At 40.5% G+C, this 15,256-nt stretch overlaps 1 protein-coding gene across 2 annotated transcripts in view; it reads left to right on the plus strand.

The window, feature by feature from the left end:
• Positions 1-15,256, plus strand: part of LOC116058219 (galactosylgalactosylxylosylprotein 3-beta-glucuronosyltransferase 1) — a 36,560-nt gene that overhangs the window by 19,551 nt on the left and 1,753 nt on the right. The window contains exons 2-7 of one of the 2 annotated variants that reach the window (XM_031310964.2): positions 1,390-1,651; positions 10,017-10,130; positions 11,357-11,499; positions 13,058-13,569; positions 14,508-14,804; positions 15,122-15,227. In XM_031310964.2, coding sequence (XP_031166824.1) covers positions 11,388-11,499; positions 13,058-13,569; positions 14,508-14,804; positions 15,122-15,208 — 1,008 coding nt within the window. In that variant the 5' untranslated portion in view covers positions 1,390-1,651; positions 10,017-10,130; positions 11,357-11,387 and the 3' untranslated portion in view covers positions 15,209-15,227. The remainder of the gene's footprint in view (positions 1-1,389; positions 1,652-10,016; positions 10,131-11,356; positions 11,500-13,057; positions 13,570-14,507; positions 14,805-15,121; positions 15,228-15,256) is intronic. The other variant, XM_031310965.2, reaches the window with a different exon arrangement.

The raw sequence follows: 15,256 nt of genomic DNA on the forward strand, positions 1-15,256 counted from the left end.
ATCTACCAGCCAGTGCTTGAATCCCAGACTCTGACTCAAGTCCAACTTATGTCGCTATTCTCTGGACTTATGACTCGACTTGGACTCGGAAACTGATGACTTGGACTTGGACTCGGACTGGAGGATGAAATCGGACTCGGAAGTTGGATGAAGATTCTGACTACTTTTATGTGTAATAGGCAGTGATGGAGTACTCGAGTCCTGGACTCGGACTCAAGCCCGACTCGAGTCGCTATTCTCTGGACTTGTGATTCGACTCTGACTCAAACTCAGGTATTGGGGACTCAACTCAGACTTGACCCGGACTCTTCTTTCTCTTGTCAATATTTCATCTGTGAAATACTGTCAGTGCTGTGTATTTTACCTTTCCGTTTGTTTACTTATTATATTTTGCTTTTTTACTGTTTTGCTTTCCTTTTTCTACTGTTTACATATTTATATCTTTTAACTTTTTAACTGATGCTTCTTGTCATTCCCCTATGTTGCTGTAACACTGCACATGTCCCCACTGTGGGTTTAATAAAGGATTATCTTATCTTATTTTACTTTTTCACCAGGCTGGCTGTTTCCCCATGTTTGCAGTCTTTGTGCTTAGCTCCTTTAGAATGAGCTGGAATGAATTTATTAGTGCTAATATTGGATTTTATTCAGATATAACTTCCAGAAATTGTGGAATGTTGACACTTTCGTACTTCTTTTTGCCAAGTGGAAGATATATCACTGAGATATCACTGTCAGAAATTCACAATATCTCTGATTCGGAATTACAAGTCGGACAGTGGCATGAAAGGTTTCCTCCTCTCAGCTGCTGAACGATATGACGTGAACGTGGCATTACACATATTAATTTCCTGCTATGATAAGTCATGTCCGACAATTTGCTATTTGCTACCCTCAGAATGCCTTCATTCTGGTGGAAAATGTATCTTTTCCTTGACTGTAATACAGTAGGTGTGATTTCAACTGACCTAATCTTCCACAAGCTTGAAAGGTCACAGTCACTCATCTAAACTGCGCCGCTCTGAGCAGCATACAGCCACTGCACTTTGTCATGCACTCCTTTCATGATATGCCTGTCAGGAAATTAAAGCAAAATGAATAGAAATACCCTTACTGTCTGACTGGTCCATGTGAGTATAGCTGTTTATGCCTCAGATAAACAACACCCACGTTATGCATGGCTCTCTCAATTTTTCAAATCCCCCCAGTAAGAATTCCATTTGTGCGGCTGTGACATTTTTCATGTGATTTATTCTATTGTCCTAAGTCCGCCGGCCATGGCTGCCCCTCCGCCCCGTCCCCTTGCCATCAGCTTTGACAATCCCAGCCTTTGTTTTTGCAATGAGAAGCAGCATTCTTCCAGAGGGATGACCTCCTCTGTCTATACAGGGGCTGGCACTGAGGACGCGACCCTACCCGAGGATTGGATAGCACCCGCCGGATGCTGTGAACCAAATCCGCTAGTTGTCACCCCGACTCTGGTGCTCATATGTGCAGCAAACACGCTCTCCATTCCCGGGAAGAGAACTTGATGGATGCCTCTGTTCATCACAGCTGGCACATCAGGGCCCAGCTCCATTACTAGCACCTTCATCATTAACACAGCACAACGGGTGTTGACTGTGACCAAAGTGGATCATTACTTATTTCTGTAAGTATTCATCTCTTACACTTAATTATTCTTATTGTATTATTGAATTAACATTGTATCGCGGTTAATTCAATGGACTGTCAATGCTCAGTTATATCATTATTGTTAAACAATGGTCTAAAAGGGGGAACTAAACAACTTTCCCTTGGCCTCAAAAGCACAGCAGCAAAATACAAAAGTTGAGCAGCACCAGAAGGAGAGAAGTCGAGACGAAAGGTACTGAAGTGAAAAACTATTTCCGAGAGACTCATCCCTAAAATCCCACAGCACCTGAATATTAGAATTCCAAACCATCCGTTCACCAAGGCACCAGGCTCAACTTTTACATCTCGCACCAGTTGAAAGGGATAGCACAAACATCCGAACATCAAACACCAGAAACCTTGATACATCAGATTACCTGCAGCTGTCTACCGTACTGTATACTGTACACACACACATGCACGGGCCACATTAGGATTTAAGGGATTAACAACAGTTGGCTGGTTTCAGATTGCAGACTTAATGACAGAAAAACACTGTCCTGATCATCTCTCTCTGCTGTGAATTTATTTGCAACTAAATATGATATTTCTATCACTGACAATGCTATTAAATGAACTGCAAAAAGGATGGCTTTTTTATTTTTTTCTGACTCTGTCTGCCACCTGGAGGACTAGAGGATGTGCGTGGAACTGCTCTAATGGCTTTTATTGGGGAGAATGTGCAATATTTTTGTGTAGGGCATCATGCAATATGGTATAAAGTCTGCTCTGGTGTATATGGATCTCTGTGTGTGTGTGTGTGTGTGTGTGTGTGTGTGTGTGTGTGTGTGTGTGTGTGTGTGTGTTACTGAATATTAACTGAGAGGCTTTGTGCTGCTATGTTACCTGTGTTCACTCGAATGCCAAAGACAAATGTATCCTTTAAGGGAGACTATACAGGTTCATCCTTTCTTACACTGTAAAAACAAAAACACGAAAATATAAAAGAATTACAAAAATAGACTGAATTTACATGTCTATGGTAAAAAAAAAAACATTGAAAGCATTTAAATGTGAATTACCATAACATTTTCTTCTTTTTTTTTTTTAAAGAAAATGTATTTGTGGTCACATGTTACATGTGAAATACATTCGCAAATGTATCATAATTTCACCAATATTTATCAAATGATCTGTTAAATATTTATTTTATTTCGTAGATTAAACTGTTAAATTCAAGTGTAACGCTGTAAATGCATTTCTTAAATTAGATGAATTTAGTGAATAGAGAAAATGATATTTTTCAGGTGTAAATATCCTTTATTAATAAACATTAAAAAGCCATAAATAAAAACACAAGATTGCATGTCAAGTTAAAGCTTCAAACTGTATTTTAATAAGGAAAAATCACTGTATTATTACAAAAAAGTTATTTTACAGTGTTTTTGACACCCCAGTGGCTGAAATAGCACCCTTTTTTACATTTTTATTTTTTTTTTACAGTGTAAATATTATCTATCTTTTATCTATCTATCGGCACATCTGTCTTTGTGCACAGTGCTCTCCAGGCAGCGAAAAAAAGATTTGCAGGATGGTAGGGGAAGACTCATGAATATTCATTAGGGAACTCATCCCTGAATGGCTAGTACTCGTTGCCTGCTCTGTTTGGGTTGGTTAGGTTTAGGCAAGAGGAGGGTTGGGTTTAGGCAAGAGGAGTGGGATTGGTTATGGTTAGGGTAAGAATGTCAGGGCGAGCCAATCAGGGATAAGTCTTCCCCTACCATCCTGCAACAAAAAGAAATTCACCTCCAGGCAGGGTACCCTTTACATGGAGGACCTGTCATGATGCAGCTTGCCTTCAGTTGGTATCTGCATCACAGCTATTTGACTGCCATTAGCAGAGACAACATTAGCATAGATTTCCCAGCTGAGACCGGATTTCAAAGACACACATCTCTGAGATGTTTGATATCAAGAGAAACCTATTTATAGTTTTCATGAGCTGTGCCATATATTTTAAACGCACAGTGAGAAGCCTTTGATCTTTGTAAGTGCTGAGTAAGGCTGGCACCATCTTCCACCTCGTGGCTCTTTAATCCAGCAGACGTCTCTATCATTAGTGAGCTCCGGGGTGGGACCTGCCAGGTTTACGCTGTATGTGTACCTGTACTGATTGGTTATTTATGACCGTTTGGTTGTTTCTTATGAAGCCATTTAAAAAAGCCACAACGATAGAATGACAGCCTTTGTATTAGAGAAAGCAGCTTTGGAGAGCACAATCAGCAACATTGTACACAAAGAAAGAAAATAAAAAGAAAACAAAGAGTTAATGCCTGGGAAATGTGTATAGGTTTGTTTTGTGTCTTTTAAGGGAATTATTCCTCTAATGGGCTTAAAGGTATAGTAAGTGATGTTAATCCAATACACCTTTTGTCAAAATCAGTGAATATCTCCTCACGGTTTAGGTTCATTGGTTTGCACACATATAAAAATAACAATACAACATAAATCACAACATATCTCTTTCACGTAGAAAGAGAGTGTGTGCTGGTCACCTAGCTCTGTTTTCTGTGTGCGTAAAAAAAAAATTCAGTGTTAAAACATGACAAAAAACAAGCAGAAGGAGTTCAAGACCCACAAAACACTGTTCCAGCCAATCAGCAACAGGTGGCGTCAGTTGATGGTAGGGGCGGGCGGGGGGGAGGCAGCTGTCACTGCCTGATGTGAGTCGAGTGCAGATGTGAGTTGCGCATGCTCAGATTTAAACGTTTTAGCTATCTATGATTGTTTGATTGTTAACGTTAGCTCAAAACGCCATTCAAGTGACAGCCTTTGTTGTGTTTGATTGCTAACTTTTAGCCGGCAGTGAACGAACTTCGTCATGTAGGTCCATTTTTCTTGTATTGACATTACAGAAGTCTCTCGTTAGCAGGTTCTCGTAGGCTACTTGTCGCAAAGAGACGCATGCGCAACTCACATCTGCATTCAAGTCACATCGGGCAGTGACACAGCATTTGAATGTGGCGGCCAGAAGTTATCTGTCTGTGAATCTGGAGGGGAGGAGCTTATGAAGGGGGGGTTGGATTTGTTTGGCAGTTGTGTTCAATTATCAACAATTTTTGCGAAGAATCACTTACAGCACCTTTAAAGATGTTTGATAGGTATATTAAAATGTAACTCTTAGATTGGCTTTATGGTTCAGTGCTTGCACAAAGTAAAATTGCCAGCAGAAGAAAACAAGTGCTTTGTAATGCAGATGCATCATAATTAATTTAATAATGATCAAATATAAGATAGATACAATTGTGAAAATCTCTTGCATTGCAGTTGTACTGTATGCTGGTGTTCCAGTTTTTGTGTGCCCCCTCCAGAGGTCAGTAACACGTGGACAGGCCCCCTGTTTGATGCTTATGGAAACAGGCTTCTGTGAAATTTCATTGTGTGCCAAAGTGAAGTCTAATAAACAATCAACACCAGATCTTACCTTTATAATTCATCATCAGGCAAACAAATAAAACCAAACAGGCTTTCAGTTGAAGTTTTCACTTTGTCAGCTATTTTGGCCACAAATAATGTTTCAGAGGGTTATAGCCCAGAATGCTATCAGTGAAACATGACATTACATTTATTTAGCTTGTATCCAAAGTGATTTACAATAAGTGCATTTGAATACAACCCAAACATTAGAAGAATCATGCAAGTACATCAACTTGTGCTGCACTGCTTCAAGTGCTACTTTTAAAGGTCCAGTGTGTAACATGTTTAGTTGTTCATTATCAAAATCTGTGTTGCCCGTTCACAAACTTGTCCTTTTTCATGAATATCCATATTCATGCTCCATCTTGAAATACGTTAGCTGGTAAGGGACATACAGGACATACTGCTCCACCTTTCGCATTTTCGCTGTCACATGATAAACTCACATGTGCTGCTAATGCTGCTAATGGGTATCGTAGCTTCCCGGCCCCGGCAAGTTTGAAGAAAGAAACATGGAGGACCACATGTATTCAAAATCCAAATTTCAGGAACAGGAGTCTTCTTCTTCGCCAAGAAAAAGGATATTGAAAAGAGCAAGAGACCAGCTTTTTGAAGCGTGAAGGCTACCGTAGCTGTAATACGTACTTTGAACTGCGTGGTGCGAGAGAGTTGATTGCGATATATGATCTCAACGCTAGATGGGAGAAATTCCTACACATTGGACCTTTAAAAACGTTTTTATGGGCCAACGTGTAGTGTAATGTTAAGTCTGCCTCCTTCTTTTCATAATGCATGAGAAACAAAATGTAGTTGTTTTTCATTTTGTGCAGAAATTCTCTAAATATGTGATATCATGTTTTGGAGAAAATCCAGTATTTGTTGCCTGCCAACTTTGTGCAGGTTGTGTGGGTAGATTTCCTCACTGGGTGGCTGACTGCAATGCTGTCTTCATGTAAAGATGAAGGTGAACCAAAGATTTGCCAATGGACAGTGTAATCATCAGCATTGATAGACACCATATTGGTATTCACAATATTGTAATCTAAACCATAAGACGTAACAGTCTATTTGCAATTATTGTAATTCATAATGACACAAACACAGTTTTGGGACTTTTGGCAGAGTTATAAAGTTGTGTCAAGCAAAACACCCGTGGCTGAATGAAGTCATGTCTTTGCTGCCCACCAGATATCCAGACAGATGCTGCTCGTTGCAGTACAGCATGTGGCCCACAGTGAACCAATCAGCATGCTGACTGACTGACTGAGCTCATGCACCTTCAGGACAGGAAGCTCACTGAATGTGACTGACAGGGAGAATTGTGTTTCATTGCGGAGCATCTGTCAGAAATACAGCCAAGAAGGTTTTGTTTTTGTTCCCATTTGTCAGTTTGTTTGTGTGTGTTTGTCTATTAGCTACAGGATATCTGAAAGACTACTCAGCAGATTGTTGCTGCTTCTTAAAGGAGATGACATTTGGTGGAAATGGAAACCACACACTAGTTGAAAGAACTTTACATTTTTGCTCATAACTCCTCAGCTGTGAAGTGTAGACACATTTTGTTTTCCTCGGTCCAACAATAACTATCCATATAGGCCATGCACATTTTAGCATAATTAGATTTTTCTGCCTTTTCATTTTGCAAAATAGTTTTTTCAACACTTCATATCACCAAATTAGCTGCATTACATTTTTGGATGAGCCCAAAAAAGTACTTTATTTCATTAACTGTTTGCTAAATTCTTGCAGGCATGGCCTATTTGTCATAAATTACCATAAGTCTTGAAAGCATTGTGCAAGTGGAACCAAATTTAGATGACAGATGCAATGCACATATCATAGCATTGCTGCTGAATTTTCCCCAAAAAATCAACATGAATTTTATGTGTATTTTGATGCAGATGCAAAAACTAAATGTCTGCACAATACTTGCTGTTTTATCAGGATCTATGTATGAGAGTACATTTCAAACTGTTGTGGTTGCTTTCAGCCATGGCACAATTCACCTTAAAATGGGAATGCAAAATGGTGAGGAGGTGGAGAGCGAGTCATCGCTTTTCAACATGATGCGCAAAGATAATTGGCTTGTCTAAACCAATGACATGCTGTTCATACATGACCCTATCAAACCAACCCTGCTATGTTAATTAGCTAGCACAACCTCTGATCTCCGACTGGGGCCGCTCCTTTTTAATCAAGGGTTCGTTTTGTCTAAAGATTTGAGAGTGATTAACCAGCAGGGGATCATTCTCATGGAGAGACTCATGAAGAGAAGGGAAAGAAAAGCACACAGAGTGGATGGAGCTGTATCATTGTGATCACATACCGTATTTATGCGCTGCAGGAAAACAGCTGACCAGCACCATCGTGACAATTTTGTAATCCCATTCTGACAACGAAGAACGAGACAAAAATCTCTTACAGCAATCACACTGTTAATCACACTGTCCCGGCTTAAGCTAAAAGATGAAAGAGCCTTTTCTGTTGCTGGCCCTCAGCTGTGGAACCAACTGCCACCTGACATCAGAAATGCCCCTTCAATTACAATATTCAAAACCAGGCTCAAAACTAACCTATTTACATTGGCCTTCCCTGGGTTTTAATTGTCTTACCCTGTTATGTTCTGTCGTGTTAGCTTAAATCACTGATCTGTAAGTGTATTTATTTTATTTTATTTTATTATTCTGTGGTTAATGCGCTATGTACAGCACTTTGGTCAGTGCGAGCTGTTTTTAAATGTGCTATAAAAATAAATTTTACTTACTTACTTACTTACTTACTTACTTACTTACTTACTTACTTACTAATGCTCAGAGCATGGTGCACAAGAAAATGTATCTATTTTCATTGGTATTAGTCAAACCGTCACGTGTTACCAGGAAAACTGAGTTGTTGTTTGAAAAATCTTTAGATTTTGATTGCAAAACGCATGAACATATAAATGAATGGTCTTAAAAAAATGTTCTTTAGCAATTGAGGATAGTATAGGCGGGTTCAGTCAGGAACACTCTCATCATAGATTTAACCATGTATTGCAACAAATGGAACTACAGTTATGCTTGGCGCTGATGGCTGCGCTCTTGATAATGCTCCCTGGACCAGCCAAGCAGCATGCTAAACTGAAATAGGGAGCACCATGCAGAAACAACACCCCCCCCCGGGTATAAAAAAGAGTGAGCCAAAAGAAAGACATTGAAAACCATTTTAAACTTTGAGTCACGTTAGGTCTCTAAACTAGGAAGCCGGAGGCTGGGGTGGTGGAGGCAAAACATTGCAAGTAGCAGCAGCAGTGAGTGAAGCAGCATCAGTGTAGCAGGGATCAGTGAGGAGGGAGTCACATTTAAAAAGACTACCTTGATGTGAGAATGGCTGGCCGTGATTGGTGTGTGACTGATAGGAATGATAATTCAATCAATGGGCGTATGACTTTGTGTACTGCATTAACTAACGTTAAGCTGAATTTAATGCCCTTCGAGGTGTCCATTATTAGGAATGAATTAGTCTCGCTTTGCCAGACCTTCCTCCACAGCGCTGCGGAGGAGGGTCTGGCTAGTCCACACAGCATTCCGGGATGGGAGAAAAACGTGCTCTGGTTTATTGTATTTCTTTAAACCAATCACAATCGTCTTGGGCGGTGCTAAGCACCAGGCAGAGCCACAGTGCCTCTGCAAAATAGCCTCGGGAAGGAACTTGTTTCGGTGGAGCGTGTACGTTCAAAAGTAGTTTTAGTTGTGCAACAGAAAACTCAGATTGGACAGATAGTCTAGCTAGCTGTCTGGATTTACCCTGCAGAGATCTGGAGCAGTTAACCATAGTCCTCAGAAATCCACCGGAGTTTAGAACGCCAACACAAAGAAAGAGGAAGGTAACGGACATCTCGCTGAAAAGAGTGAAATCTGGCAGAATTTCTGATGGCAACGGAGCAATCCCAGAAGTGGAACGTCGTGGATATAGACTAGGAATGAATCAATTTGGCCGGAGGCAACTGTCCAATGGCCTCCCTGTCGTCCATTAATTCCTGATAATGGATACTTCGTCGGGCTTTAACCCTCATGGTACGAACGCGGCAAGCGTCATTTCCACGCTTTCCATTCATTGTTTATGTGAGCAGCCGTGCAATGCATTCTTCACTGCTCATTTGCATAAGTTGCATAAATCCAAGCTATTTTATGCAAATCCGGGGCATCCAGCTTGAAGTGGCGTCTCTCAAAAACTCCCGAAAATCTTTTAAAATGACCGATGTCGATCTAAAATGAATTGACAGATTCAGCAGCTGCATAACTTGTTTCTCGCATAAAATGTCAGAAACACATTTCAGTAAACTATTTTCGTAAAATAAGAGAAAGTTTACAAATGAGCCTAATTGGTCTGTTTTGAAATTCGGGAGCAGACAGCCCCAAGAAGCGTTCATCCAATCAGGTGCTGCCATTGCGGTTGTAGGAGGGTGTAGCCTGTTTTCTTTGCTTGTCAGTGGACATTGAAGAGAAACTGATAACTGCTAGTGGCAAGCCCATGAAGCATCCAATGCTGGGAAACTGTCCCTGCTGTCAAAAAAACGCCACAGTGGACACATACCATTATTTTTCAACCTTCATCAGCTGAACCAGGTATAAGCTGCCTGGCTGTAAATTGCCTGAAACACACTGCTACATGAATTACTTTTGGTAATAAATTATACCAAAAGCACACAAACAATGTAGATGAAACAGTTGATTATGCTTCTACATTGAATATAAATTATTCACCCCACATATTCTGCACGTCCAGAGGGAGCCAATCATAGACTCATCATTGTTTACACTGTAACCTCAATACCAGGCAGGTCAAACGACGAAGAGAACAAATTCAACAGATTTTAACGCAGAAAATATTCCTGAGACACATGACAAGCTGCCAAACAGATTCTAATCATATGCATGTTGCAGGGATAATCGACTCAACCAAACCACTGAGACAGTCTCCTCCTTCTCCAGGCCTCTCCATACAGAGCCAACAGGATCCATCCTTGAACTGACCATGTGTGTTGGCTAGAAACATAGGTAAGATAATAAGGATTGCATTTATATAGCACTTTTGTCCAAAGCGTTTTTACAATTTGCCTCTTATTCATCCACACACACACACACACACACACACACACACACACACACACACACACAAACCAATGACAGTGAGTTTACATGCAAAGCAGCAGCCAAACCATCAGCAGAAATTTGGGGTTCAGTTTCTTCCTCAAAAACACTTGGACATGGGAACGGAATGAGCCGAAGATGGAGTTTGCATTAACTATGGAACAGGGGGAATTAGAAATAAAGGCCTGTCTGTAAAATAAGCCCAAATAAAGGCCTGGCTATCTCTGCCCATGAGGTAAATAAATTCTCTGATAATTTACGGTATATAACTATAAAGAACATATAGACTAGTTGTGTCATTCTACTTGTGAATCTATATCTGTGTCAACTGCTTACAGGCAAGAAAGGGACTGACCCTTTCAGTCCCACTATAGCCCTCTTCAAATCATATAGCTGGTATTACACCAGTATGCTTTCAAATGAGACAAAAAAGAAAGCTTTGACCTATTTTCTGCAGCCTGAGACTGCTTCTTAACTCAATGTCTCTTCCCTTGTAGTTTGTGCCTTGCAGCCAGAGTATGTTGATGTTCAATAGAGAGCCACCATATATGGACTTCAAAATGTAATAGCAAGTAGCAATGGGCCATTAGATTGGGAAACTCAGTCAACCAGCTCATACATTCAAAGACAGCTTACAACAGTATGCTAAATATAACTCTTAAAGCAGTGAATGTTTGCTTTAAAAAGATGTGACGACTGAATGGATTCTGGTGAGACACTTTTATTTATTTCATTTTCTGAACCCTAGATATGTGTCTGTCTGACAGCCTCAAAAACAAAATATAAAAAAAAAAAAATGTTACAGCACTCTGCCAGATTGACGAATTTTAAATCTGTTCCATTGATATAAATGATAAACAAAATGCTTTAAATGGAATGTATTCAATCTAAATAAATTGAATACACTCAGAAGATTATGAGAAAATGTGAACAATCTAAGTAAAAAAACAAATGAATTGGATATGATAGGATATACAATCTAGAATAATTAAAGAAATTCTAACAACACTTTAAATAATATTTCCAAAAGACACTTATTTTGTTAGCTTGTTATCTTGGGTGAGATGTAAAGATGGTCATTTCACAGCTTTCTGCTTCTTTTGATTGTGCACCATATCACGTGTTGTATGCAGGTAGTGACATGACTCAGGTCTGACCCTGGAGATGCCGAAGAGACGAGATATCGTCGCCATTGTGTTGATCGTGTTGCCTTGGACACTGCTCATCACTGTTTGGCACCAGAGCACCATCACTCCTCTGCTTGCTACCCGGAAAGGTAAGTAAAGGGTCAAAGAAGTTAAGAGTATGATCAGGAACATTTTTGCCATTAATATTTATCATAGCAACAAAGGTGCTTGTGTTACTTATATGGAGTTAGATTTGTGTCTTTATTACATGCGAGAAAATAAATGATCTGAGAGAAAAAAAAATGTTTGAGAGAAAAAGTTATCACACTGATAGCAAAAAAGCATTTTTTGAGAGAAAAAGTTTTCTCTCAAATATTGGCCCTTCCCCACTGCATGTGTAGCTTGCAAACTCCTTTTTTGGACCTCAGGGACCCGACTGATCAGTCCGACTGCCTTTTCTGCCGACGGTCAGCCGTCTGGTTGGTGTGTAACAGGCCTATGCCGGTGAATCGACAATGGTGTAATGATTCAGTTCGACTCCCAAGACAAGACGATGCTTACCCGACTGGCCAATAGGAACGTGGCCCCACCCATGACATTATTTTCAAAACGAGAGCAAAATCCTGACACGAGAGCAAGAAATTGCATCGAGAGCAAAGACTTAGGTTTTGAGAGCGAGAAGAAAAACGTTTTGAGAGAAAATGTTTTCACACTGATAGCAAAAAATATATATATTTGAGTTTAAAAAAAGTATTTTGAGAGAGATTTTTTTTTCTCAGAAATAATTTTAAAAATTTCAAATTTATATTTCTTTATGTTCTATGAGAAAATACTTTCTCTCAAAACTTTTTTTAGTCTCAAATATTATTTTTTGCTATTGGTATGAAAACTTTTTTTCTCAAATATTTTTTTTTCTCTCATAAAATGCTTTTTTGCTATCAGTGTGATAACTTTTTCTCTCAAACATTTTTTTTTCTCTCAGATCATTTATTTTCTCGCATGTAATAAAGACACAAATCTAGCTCCATATACTTACAGCATTAATCTTTGTTTATGTGAATCGGTTAAAATATATACATTTGTAACGATTGCAAGCAGTTGAGATAAAAAATTGAATAGCGATGTTGTTTTAAAAATTTAGTTTATATAAATAAAGAAATATTTTTTCTTCATTTGTCTGCAGCTCATTCTGTTAACCAAATCATAAAAAAATTGTATTGTGAACTTAAAATAGTGAATCGTATGGAATTGTGGGTTGAGTGTATCGTTACGTCCTGTGTGTGTTCTAACCTCAGGGAACAATGTCACATTGATAAAATGCCATGAAGCCAGGGTGTAATGCACAGAGGATTGGGTCTGTTTACTGACACGATACGTGTTTAGCATCAAATTATCTACAGATTAAAGAGAGTCCACACTGTCTCGTATAAGACAAACTGTCAAGAAGAAACATAAATTCGGAATATACAATGGCTTCATGCAGGGGCATAGCGCAAAATTCTTGGCCCTGTCAAAATGCCTTCTCTATGGGCCCTTCCCCACATCCACAGCTGTTCATTCTAGCATCTTTTTGGGCCCTCCTCACATGAGGGCCCTGGGTACTAAGTCCCATTTCCACCCCCATGCCAACACCCCTGGCTTCATGTAGCACAAGGTCCCATCTGTATTTGGAAGCACACAGAGGCTCACTGTAATCATGTCCCCTAGATGACAGACGAGATGGTCGCTCCAAATCCAGGAATACTTTTGCTTTCAAGGAGTCCTGCTCCCTTCAGAACCGGGACATCGTGGAGGTGGTGCGCACCGAGTATGTCTACAGCAGGCCTCCACCCTGGTCTGACACCCTGCCCACCATCCACGTCGTCACTCCCACCTACAGCCGGCCGGTGCAGAAGGCCGAGCTGACACGTCTGGCCAACACCTTGCTGCACGTGCCCAACCTGCACTGGATCCTGGTGGAGGACTCCCAGAGGAGGAGCACTCTGGTCAGCCGTCTCCTACAGGAGACAGCAGTCAACTACACCCACCTCAACGTGGAGACACCTAGGAACTATAAGGTACGCGGGGACACAAGGGACCCCCGAATACCCCGGGGTACCATACAGAGGAACCTGGCCCTGCGGTGGCTCCGGGAGAGCTTCAGAGTAAACAGCAGCCAGCCTGGGATTGTCTACTTTGCAGACGATGACAACACGTACAGTCTGGAGCTGTTTGAGGAGGTAAGGAGATGTATTGCAGAGCAAAACAAACAGGATTTAGAGCTGAATTTCTCTCTAAGAATGCAATGTCTCCTCCTCATCCTTTTACAAACATCTTACTTGTGTTGTGTAAAAATAATGGACGTAGCAGCAGTGTCATCACCCATTGGTTTGTGGACTAATGTTTTGAAGCCTCAAATTTGGCAATTTGGCCGTCGTCATCTTGGTTTTTTGAAACCGGCCGTGGCGATTGTTGGACAAGATAAGCCAGTGTTATCCTGTTGTCTATATGGTTGCAATGGCGCTGCGTTAAGCTAAACGCTAAAGAGGGGAAGTCATTGATTTTCAGCCGGCTGACGTGAGTGAACTCGCAGAGTTTTACCGGTGGGTAAACGAGGACTGCCGGGTAGGCTGCTGGCACCATTCATCTGTATGTACGGCAGTACAGAAAATCTGCAAATTTTCTATAAGTTACCAGCTAGCTTGGTTGGCTAGGTGCCACAGAACACTGAACAAGACATTGTATGGCGACCAAAATGTTCCAATCAACACCCAAAACTCCCCTGCTTTATCCACTATTTTAAATAAATGGGACCATAATTTACTAAACGAACATCATGCTGTATTGAGGAAGACTCAAAACTAGCAATTGAGACCATAAACTCATTATGTAAATGCTTACTGAATTAATAAGTCAGGTGAGAAGTAGGGTCATTTTCTTGTAGATTTATATACAAGACGGTGTTCTTTTGGAACCAGTGGAGTCGCCGCCTGCTGGAAATTAGATAGAATGCAAGTTTAAGGCACATTGGCTTCACTTTTCAGACCTGGAAGTCCGTCCATTATTTTTACAGTCTATTGGGTGCCTTTAGCTAAATTGACATATAGTATATATATAGGGATTTATAGAAATTAAAATTACTCACATGAATGATCTCTGTCTCTGTTTAAACTACCAGATGCGTTCCACCAAAAAGGTGTCGGTGTGGCCCGTGGCCTTTGTGGGTGGCCTACGATATGAGTCGCCCAAAGTAAACACCTTGGGCAAGGTGTACGGATGGAAGACTGTATTCGACCCACACCGGCCCTTTGCCATCGACATGGCTGGGTTTGCAGTAAACCTGCGCCTCATTCTGTCTAAGCCTCAGGCTTATTTCAAGTTACGTGGGGTGAAGGGAGGTTATCAGGAGAGCAGTTTATTAAAGGAGCTGGTCACTCTCAGCGATTTGGAGCCTAAAGCTGCTAACTGCACTAAGGTAAGAGAAGGAGGCTCTCTGAATAGGCAATAAAACAAGCTGTTTCTGTAAATGCTGCTCATGTGAGATGATGTGTCTTGAGATCCCTGGCTGTCATTACAATTTGTTCTTAAAGTCAACAAACTGTCAGCTTACAGCCAACTGTCATACGCTTATAGCCAGTTTAAAATATGCTACATTCTGCCTCTAGACATTGTGTAGTATATGATGTAGTATATTACAACTGCACAGCATTGCGAGACAACAGTTCTGTTTTAGTATTTTTATCATAGTGGCTGTATTTCTGCTCGTCTTCATCCCTTTCTTCTTACCCGCAGGTATTAGTATGGCACACACGGACAGAGAAGCCTGTGCTAGTAAATGAGGGCAAGAAGGGATTTACAGACTCTAATGTGGAGATATGACATATTTCATCTGACACAGGTAACAGCAGAGATTTAGAAATGCAAATT

The sequence above is a fragment of the Sander lucioperca genome, chromosome 13, assembly GCF_008315115.2.
Source record: "Sander lucioperca isolate FBNREF2018 chromosome 13, SLUC_FBN_1.2, whole genome shotgun sequence".
NCBI lineage: Eukaryota > Metazoa > Chordata > Actinopteri > Perciformes > Percidae > Sander > Sander lucioperca.